Below are 10,418 nucleotides of genomic sequence, written 5' to 3' on the forward strand. Positions count from 1 at the left end.
ATGGTTGAAATATGCTAAACCATAAATCACCAAAAGAGGAGCACTTTATCTAAGATTGTTTTAGATGTTCAGTTCACTAAGGTGAAAGATTTTTTTTTTTTTTTTATGTTTGTTTTAAATGGTTAATAAAGAGAAGTCTGTCTGCATGGACCGAGTGTGTTGTAACCAGTTATTTTAACAATACACCATTTCACAATCAAGTTTCATTTAGACATAAAAGAGGAAGCAAGTCTAACGCGTTGTGGTTCAGTCAGTTATAAAACCCCCTCAACTCCTAAGGGACTTTCTTTCTATACTTCTGCACTATAAAGGATTGGAAATAAAGCATATGTCATCTTAGAAGTGTATTTGAAAAGGAAATAAAAACAGAACGCTGCATTTTGGGGTAGGACAGCCACACAGGAAGCTTTAAACAGTTTGTAAGACAACCAGTTTTCTGTACCCGGTCAGCTGCTGTATCTTTGGAGGTAAGAACTGAAATATACTATGCACTATATAAAAGTATGAAAATGTTGCCCTTGCTTACCAAAGCAGCTTAGTTCTGTTTGCGTGGGACTGCAGCTGGTACATGGTGAAATGAAGATGTGCTTTCTCTGACTGTTCGGAATGCCTGCACATGTTTGCAGCCCAGCCACTGTCCACATGCAATTTCTGCTGCCTTAAGAAGAGGTAAGAGCATTTCAAAAGTGCTGTCTTCAGAACCACAATTGACTGTGATTATGAATGTAAAAAAATTTTGATTGATTCTCTGATCCATCTGAAGACTGTCATAAAATCATACTAAAATAATATTCTCCAGAATACTTTTACAGGGAATCTTACCAAGTGTATTGCTTTTATAATAATTATGGTATTTTTTATTGATTTTTGCATGGTAGCATACTGTTCAGATCATCTTAGAAGTGGTGTACTCTATTTTTAGATTAGAAAATAAAATAAAAATAAGAACTGTAATAGAAAAAAAAGGCCATAATGTTAAAAATATTAACAGAGAAAATGTTGAGACTTTTTTCTTTTTTTTTTAAAAAAAAGATGATGTTAAAAAGTATAAACAAAGAAATGTTGTCATTGTGTTTTCCTGATTCACAGCCAATTTCCTGGTTCGATGCAAATTCACAGCATGACCTGGGTGTACACCCTCCCCTCCTTTTTTATACTCTTTAGCAGATGTGACCAATGTTTGAAGGTTTGTTAGTACAACATTTCTCTCACTCCTCCTGGGAAACCCCTTCAGCTTTTTCTGTCTTTCTTGCTTTACCTTGTATTCTTTTCACTTCTAGAAACTATACATTTCTCTTCTATAACACATGAATTTATTTCCCTTTTATTTCAGCTGCTTAGATACAAAATATTTCAGTGCAAATAGTTCAGTCATAACAACAACAGACAACTAATTAAAATAAACACAGAAATGCAGAAACAGGAAATTATTCCCACCCCGGAGAAAAGCACAGTCTAGAAATATTATGTAGTCAAGTCATCCTAATGAATGCGGAGCTCAATCCCTTCCTCCCTTACATTTCATATTGCTCCTTACAGCTTTGCATATGAGATGTAAAATGCTATCGAATCAGATTAATGGTGTCCTAAAACAAGTTCGAATGGGTACAGATAATTAAGGAAAATATGGAAAGCAATAAATCAGGCTGGCTTTGTACAAAGCTTCAAGGAACTAATAAAACAGAATTAGATGGGAAAGGATTTAAGAGCTCGAGAAGCTCTATTTACCCACATACCATTTTCGTTTCATTTTTATGGAAGTCTGTCCCCCCAAAACTCCACTTAAAGATACAACAGCACTCAAACATACATTAAGAATGTACTTTTCAAAGTGAAGGAAGCCAGGTGCTCTTGGAGTTCATTGCCATCCATTTAGCATGGTTGTGTAGACATTTGTCAAGCAAGAACATTTCACATTACAATAAACATATAAAGCACATTGTGTTTTCTGAGAAGGAGATCTCTCTGTTGCTTCGTTGCAGAAGGTGATTCCTTCATGCTCCTGAAATACAAGATTTTCATCCTCTTCAACCTTCTCTGTTCCCCACAAAGCAGCCCATACGTCCTTGTAGGAGTGGGACTCCTAGCTTTCTTGCAACTCCTGAAACATGGATAGGCAAATAAAGATGAGCCAGGCTCAAGTTTTCTTTTGAAGGAAGACAAAAAGAGAGATTCAAGGAGGGGGAAAAAGGGGCTTGGCTCAGGACTGCTGCTGCTGCTGCTGGAATAGCCTCATGGAACAGTCCCACAGCTCTCAGGTCTTCCAGAGCAGCAGTAGGGGAAGTGCAGAAGCACAGCTTAGCGGGTCCTCTTCTCTTCTGCCACGGGCAAAGGGAGCCAACTCCCAACTCAAGCAGCAGCCTCCATTACATTTACCTAAGCCAGCACTGGGCATTGGAGATAGCCCTTAAGAAATGGGGTTCACCCACCAAAAATCATGGGTTTCATACATTAAGGAAAGACTATATACTCATCCATACACATAGCTCGTTTCACTTCCTCCTTCACTGTCCTGGTTTCCCCATACTGGCTGCACTGAGGCTTCTCAGGAGCTGTTTCATGCCAGCCCTGGTGGAAGGTGAGATGTGGATCCTGCAGCATATGTGGGCTTGCTGCTCCAATCTACCCTGCCTGCCAGGGGAACTCTTGCATGCATGCCCTGCAATTAGTGGGAGATCTCAAACCTCAGTGAAGGGATCTGTTTCTCCACAGACTATAAAAGTGCCTGATAATACTAGGAGAAAACATACAAAAGATGGGTCCACAAGGTTTGGGTTCCCTTGAGATGGGAAGACTTTAATTGCAGTCCTATCTAGTAGATCATAGGCTGTATCTATAGCTCAATTAAGCTATACCTATAGCTATATCCAGTGCTATAACTTGAACTGAAACTACCAAGAGCACAGCTTCAGTGCCATTCAGAGCCTCACTCAGAGAACTGAAAGCCAGATATATTCCATTTCGAAACAGGCCTGTCTATTCTATGTGCTTTCCATCCCCTCCTTTTGCAATGCAAAATAATGTCCCTTTCCCCACAGAGCAGTGATTCCAGCTGGCACCATGTTCTTTCCATTCTCCCTAGCAACTTTTGATCTTGCTCAGGTTTTCATATGGGGCACAATTTATCATATAACTTTGTGTACCCTTCTCATGCGTTCCTTAAACTTTTTGCTTATCCTAAGCCAAGAACTCCCATTCTATTTGCTTGCTCCCAGACTATAATATGAGATCTTTATGCAAACATTGGCACCATCTCCAAGCATTATATTCCAGCAAATTTGCTGTCACTCAGAAAATAGTAGCAATACCACTGGATTCTCCACATGGCTTTAAACATTCATCCTGCCTTTAGGCTTTTCTTCTGAAAAACTGAACAAAAACCCTAGGGAAGACCTACAAGCTTTTAAGAACTTCTGAGAGTAATAAAGACTACGTAAGATAGAAAAGAATGTAAAGCAGACAGCCTGCTCCCTCTGTCTACACTGTGATCTGTGCTTAGATAGGATGTAGCCAGCTCCCTTCACCAAGACAGTAGCTGTACGAGGAAATATCGGTTTGTTCACCTCATGTGCAAAATGCATCAGAACAACATTGTAGACCGGACTATTTTTCCTTGTACAACAAAAATAATGCATTATGTTCAGGAAGAGGAAAGTGAAAGGTGAATGTAAGGAGTGTGAAACCCCAAATATTGAAAGGCATTAGATGTAATCCCCACGCATTCGCAATCTTGGTGTATAGGTGTGTATGTGGCACAGGAGGGGGACTAAGAGGAGGGACAAAAGAAAGAATTAATGGAAACCGTCATCCTTGTCCGATGTAAAACACAAGAATTAAGGGTGACCCAACTGTGTGGCCAGCCATCAGTCGTGATGTAATAACGATGTGACATGGGTATATGACAAGTATTAGGACCAGAGATATATATATAGCTCACTTCTGCATTCTGGCTCTCGACAGCACCCATCAGAGCTTCAATCAGATTTTCTTGCAGAGCTGTGAATATCATCGGATTAGTGCCACAGCTCTTGCAACCGTCAGAGGGTAAACTTGTAACTCATTCAACAAAACATGTAATTCGTAAGCATGATGGGAGCCTAATCTTTTTGAATTTGCCTGTTCTTTTGTTTCCAATTCAGTCTCAGACCCTGTGCTCTAAAACTCTGAAAATGGGTACTGCAGAATGCAGCATGAAGAAATGAAACCAGCAGTTTCATTTCCCTAATGTATCACCTTATGACAGAAACAAGATGCATCTGGGTAGTAGGAAAGACAGAAATGTCACATGCTACCTGAGCACACATGGCTTTGCGCATGTTGGTTAAGAATTGAATAGGTCAGATGTTATATTTTCACTTGTTTCTCAGAATCAACATTAAAAGTAAATGTAGGAATAAGTGTATAACAGTTCCTGCTACCTTAAGCTGGTGGCAACTCGACACAGAAGCCCCCTGCCTCAGGAAAAGAGGGGAAGGGAACAGCCTTTGCACTGCACAAGGAGGGGAAAGAAGGGAAAGGGGAAGAGAAGGGCAGGTTTACAACAAGAGCACCTCAAGCATTTGGGTGAGGTTTCTGTGGTGGTACCTTACTTACATCTAAAACCTAACACAAGACAACAGCAACTTACTGCAAAGATTGACAAGCTCCATATATATATGCCTCTCATGTAAATGGATTAAAATGGACTATATTTCACTAAATGTTACCTGCCTGTGGGAAATCTCACACAACTTGAAGCAGCAGACGGGATTCAGACTCACCAAAGCAAGTGTTTGGACATATTTAATTTTCATGAACATTTCCTTCTGAAGGAAGATTATTTTTTCCTCCAGCAGCCATCTTCATAGTGTGGAAGTGATTTATTTTCCCCCTGAGGAAAGTCTTTTCTCACACTATCTTCTTGCCAACATATGCCTCAAGTCCATATCCACAGTTAGACAGGATTTAGCCAACATTTAATACTACTGCAGCATTTTGCACAAGCAACTGCAACGCAAGAGATACCTGACTCAGAAATGAAAGTCTTTTCACTCTTGTAAAATATTAGTTCAACAGTCGTCAGCAGCAATGATGTAGTACTGCATGTGCTGCAGAGATCCCACCTCACCACTATTCACATTTTGTGGAAATATGTTCCAGTGCTCCTTTACAGCAGGTGCTTTGACAACTAATTGGGATATATGCTTAAACCTACACAGACAATATCTGTAAGGATTAAAATGATGTAATCAGATTAAATAGTAAATGAAAGAAGTACCCACTGTTTAAACAAAGACAATTTATTTGCTCCTCTATCACACAAGATATTTTGTCCTAAACAAAGAAAAATACATCTGTTTAAGATTTACTTTCTCACTGCTGGACCACACAATTTCTTTAGGACATCTTTCCCGTGAATCACCTCCTTGACATCTATTTAAATGAAAGGCACAAAGGTGGAGTTATGGACAATTATATGGCAGTGGAACTGCTAAAGTGTGGACAGAACATTTGCTGAGGAGCAGACACATTTCTGTCATTGCTAGTGAGCCCTGTCTTTTACTGCTAACATGGCTACACAGCTTTTGAGGATGAGCCACCAGCTCAGTGACTGGATAGGGTTATTGACTTCTGGAACCTGATTGTGCCTTTGTAGAAATGCGATGAAAACTGTTTCCAGAGCTGGTGATACTCATGGCTTTCCGTGAGTATCACAACAGTGAAGGAACTGGAATACTTCTGTAATGCACATCTGCCTATGTATTGCACTGAAATGTGTCTTTTCAAAAGCATGCTGCATCTAGGACGGTCAGTTTAAGAAGATCCTTTTACAGTAGTTGGAGAGTGATCAGCACATGTAGGGCACAATTCATCTAATTTCAATTTGGGTATCTAAAACAAGTCTAATGAATCATGTCTCCAAAAAGCCTTGCTTTTGTTATTGACATTTTAATGTCTAAAAACTAGAGCCAATTCTATCCAGCTTAGCATATGGAAGTGATAAGTGCTAATTTAATGATCTGAGACTTAGTGAAAAAGGATTCACACCTACAGTCATTGATCAGTCTGGATACTAAAGGGTTATACTCTCGATATGAATCTCAAATCAACATAGTTCAGAGGTAGATGACAAACCACACACAATAAAAGTTGCTTCAGAGAGGGAAAGAGGGGGGAAACCCTTGGCTTTTTAGCTGAAATAAAGGGCAAAAATACAAATATTTAAATGCAAGCTATTATAGCACTTATTACCAAAGCAAACCACTTCTTGTTCCTCTCTTCCCAATTCACTTGTCTTTGGATGTATCATACATACCATATGCTGTGTTACACCGAATATACTGTGATGCAATTGAGTTAACAGCACAACAGGGAGATGATCTGATCACTTCACTCATTGACTCAAGTCCCCCAGAAAGACAGAGACAAGCGTTAATGTCCAAATCAGAAATATATCTCAGCAGCTTGTAATAGAGGTGTGAGTATAATCATCACTCACTGACTTGGTAATGAACTAATGGTTTCTTCTTGTCATTCTTCTGTCTGCTGGTGGTTCCTTTCCTTTCTCGAAGGATGCTGTCGGAAGGTTACCTTCACAGAATTGCCTACCTTTGTGAAGACCTGAGCTCTGAGCTCTGCACCAACGTGGCAGCCGACGAAGTGGTGTATGAAATGAGGTCCATTAATTATTCTTCCATTGAAGAAGCACAAGGAAAAAGCTTCCTTCAGAGATGCAGATCTGCTGGCAAATGTTTTTCCTCAGTCCACTCTAAAGGCAGCAAACACAGCAGAAGGCAGAAGGATAATCTTCTACAGCCCACACAGCACCCAGCACCTGAAGGGCAGACATCTCCAGCTACAGACGTCTGCGAGGGGCTGGCAAGAAAAGACACCTACCTGGTTCCATCCTCCTGCAAAAGCATCTGCAAGAACTACAATGACTTGCATATAGCTGGGGATTACGTGGTGCCTATTAGCTCAGTGGCGTCAGATTTTACCTGTGACAGTGGCATCGGCCCTTTCCTGGAGTCCTCAGAGATTCCTCCGCCCATGGAGTCCATGAGGGTCCCCCCCAGTGAGACCATCCGCAGGCCAGTCCAAGGCTTCTCATCGTGCTGGCGGCTGGCGAGCTTAATGCCACACCAGCAGCCTCTCTCTGACTCGGCCCTCAACGACTACCTGGAGCAGAAGCTGGTGGAGCTGTACAAGCAGTACATCATGGATAGCACAGCAAACCGGGCATCCCCCACTCAGATCCTGGCCTCGGAGCTCATCATGACTAACGTAGACCAAATCAGCATGCAGATATCACGAGAGAGGAATATGGAGACCACCAAGGCCAAAGACATTGTCATCAGCCGCTTCCTACAAATAGCCAGTGAACAAATATCCTCTGAAATTAGCACACCCAGTCTGCATATTTCCCAGTACAGCAACACTAATGTGTAATATTTGAATTTCTACAGTTAGACAGTTTTTAGGTTCTGCAAACTCAATTTTTATTTTTTATTATTTTTTATTTTTATCTCTTCAGACATCTTTTTGCTTCGTTAAAATTTATTTACTGTCTACCAGTTACATTTTCCAGTACATATTAAGTAAAAATATCTGTACTGCACAGATGTCCCCCTATTGTGCGCCAGATGAATTACTTTTTTTTTTTTTATGTTTTTTCCCAAAGGCTTATTTCAGTGAGTGAGTCATGGACATTAAAAAAAAAAAAAAAAAAAAAAAAGTAGAAAAATGACTAAGAGCATATGACACTCTTACAGATACTCTCTTTCTTCCCCCTTGACATCTAATTTCAACTTTCCTCCCCTGGAATCTGCCATCCTACCTGAGGGTCTTTGTGAAGCTAAGGCTCACACCTCTGCAAGTACAGGGACCGCAGAGCCACAGAAACAGAGAATTCAGGATGCCATCTGGTTCATCTCCTTGACCCAAACTGCTTTACTTATAACACCTCTGTCAGATATTTTTTATAATCTGTTCTTAAAGATACCAAATAATAGACACTTTACAGCTTCTTCTATACTAGGTCTAATTAATCCATTGGTGTCTTCCAATTCAAATTTACCATCCCTTTTTGTAAAGCAAAAACTCTGTTTCCAGACAGACTTTGTCAGAAGGAGTGTGTGTGTATAGCTGTATATTTTGTGACGAGCTGAACTTCTACGACAGACGTCGGTGACTTGAGATGCCAGACAGACACCCACCATGTTTGTCAGCGACTTAAAGACTGGCGTGGTCATGTAGGGATAGTGGTGATAATAAGGGGAAAGCTTCTTTCTCTTCCCCCTATTTTTAAGAGAATTTCAAATTGAAAAATAAGGGCTAAGCCAAAGCCTCAGTAATTAACGTGACCAATTCCTTTGACCACTGAAGGAAAGCAGAAACAGACCACTCAGCAGCATGACCAACCCCTCCTTTTGCTACGAGCGTTGCTGTATGTCATAGGCCATGGTTATTTGAACTTGACATATATCTAATAGAAAGGTCTTCTGTAAAATCTCACAAATCTTAAAAAAGAAGAAAAAAATAATTAGCTGCCTCAAGGGCAAGGATGGTTACCTGCTTTGAGTCGGTATGATATATAACACATTTTCAATGACAATCCATCATTGGTTGAGTTTCTAAGTTTAAGTATAATGTAAATACTAATTTATAATAAATATTCATCAAATGTTTTCATGCCAGTGACTCATGCCAGTGATTCAACACTGTTGTTTTGGCCTTTGTGTTCCTCTTTTGTTTTGTTTTACAAATGTAAGGCATGCATTTATGTGTATTTCAAAAACAAATGCGATGTAGTAAACATGTCAGTTTATTTTATTGCTGCTCTCTTCCCAGAGACTACTGGATAGCTCAGTATATTTTCCTGCTTGTACAATGAAGGGGTATCCAAAAAACAGTTGCTATATGAACCTTTCCTGTGTGAAGTCAGAGATGGTAATTCTGTTGCCATAGCAGCCTACCCCAATACTATTATTCAACAACTCAAGATTGATAATTTCTGGCTTATAATGTTTCTAGACTTTTATCAAATTCAAATTACAAACAGAAAAAATACTATTCTAAAGAGACAGTAACATTCAAGATAACGTACAGTCATGTGTTACACATGCAAAATCCATTATTTATAGATCTCTCAATTTTTTTAATTTCTCCCAGAATAAAAAGATACACAAGCATCTATGAAAATGGCTTGCAGAAGACAGCAAAGCAATCAAACAGTCATTTTTATGTCCTGCAAATGCATGATCATTTTTTTTCAAAATGCATTTTTTGTTTATTCCTTTTGACATTCACATGACTGTAGCCATGTAGTAGCACAAAACAAAAAGAGAAGAACTTCCAGAGTCAAATACATATATATCAATTCCCTTGCTGAAAGATCTGGCACCTTCATCAGAGAGCATAGTCCATTTTTGCACTCAACTTTACCCACTACATAAAGCATGCACTGTGTGAACAAAAGAGCTTTTTATCATCTGTGACCTGGAAGTCCAGATTTTGGTTCTCCTCCTAACTGGCAGATCTGTGACTAAGAGCTATAGGAAACATCCGCTGGCCGCAGCCTCCATTCTGAGAAGAGATTTAGTAAATAGTAACAGCACCTGGGGAACAGGGACTAAGAGGCTTGCCCACAGACTGATGTGGAAATGTGGTTTTGCTTACAGTGTTGACCCCTTAGCTGCTGTGTCAGAGTGCTGCAATGAGAATTTGGGGCTGGGCTTTCAGAGGAAAGAGCTATTACAGCAACTCACTGTGCAGCTGTGCAAAAAAGACAGATCTTTAGTATAAGACAGCACGGCTGCTGCAATCAGAGGGCATGCTGGATGCTTAGATTGGATTATTCAGTCAATGACAAATCACTCCATTTGTACGGAGCTTCCTCCCAGGCAAATCACTTAGTATAATCACACCTATTCTCACATAAAGGTCTTACTTTGTATTATTGGACTGACATTTATGAATTTTATTCATATAAGGGTCATAATCCTTGCAGAAGCTGATTTATGCTGGAAAGAGAGCTTTCAACCACTTCCTCCCAAAATATGGCTATTTTCTTTCCCCTGCCTAAATATAATTCCTTGGTTCACTTTGAGCCCTACTGTGCGTCTGTTTCTCATACGAATTACATACCATCCCAGTCCCTGAAGCAATACTGAGTAACTCTTGGATGTGACTTTTGCATAAACAAACAAATATTTCTTACTTTCCACTATGCTCAACTGAAAGTTCATTTAAATTTCTGTCCTTCCTCCATTTAAAACTAATCTTCTTCTGCACGAGTGCCGCTCTAGGTGTGTCTGTTTCCTGCTAAAAGCACTTGGAGAGCAATTAGGCTGCTATTAGCATGAGTCAGGTTGTTATCTAAAACGATTACCATCACTCTCCTTCTCCCTCCCTCCCTCTCTCCCTCCTTCTCTCTCTCC

The 10,418-nt window shown here is 40.0% G+C and overlaps 1 protein-coding gene across 1 annotated transcript; it reads left to right on the forward strand.

The window, feature by feature from the left end:
- Positions 1-243: 243 nt before the first annotated feature.
- On the forward strand, positions 244-8,670 carry TASL (TLR adaptor interacting with endolysosomal SLC15A4). Its single transcript, XM_068686922.1, has 2 exons — positions 244-467; positions 6,552-8,670. The coding sequence occupies exon 2, from the start codon at positions 6,553-6,555 to the stop codon at positions 7,426-7,428; it is 876 nt and encodes a 291-aa protein (XP_068543023.1). The 5' UTR covers positions 244-467; position 6,552; the 3' UTR covers positions 7,429-8,670.
- The last annotated feature ends 1,748 nt before the right edge of the window (positions 8,671-10,418 follow it).

Source organism: Anas acuta, chromosome 1, assembly GCF_963932015.1.
Source record: "Anas acuta chromosome 1, bAnaAcu1.1, whole genome shotgun sequence".
Taxonomy (NCBI): Eukaryota; Metazoa; Chordata; class Aves; order Anseriformes; family Anatidae; genus Anas; species Anas acuta.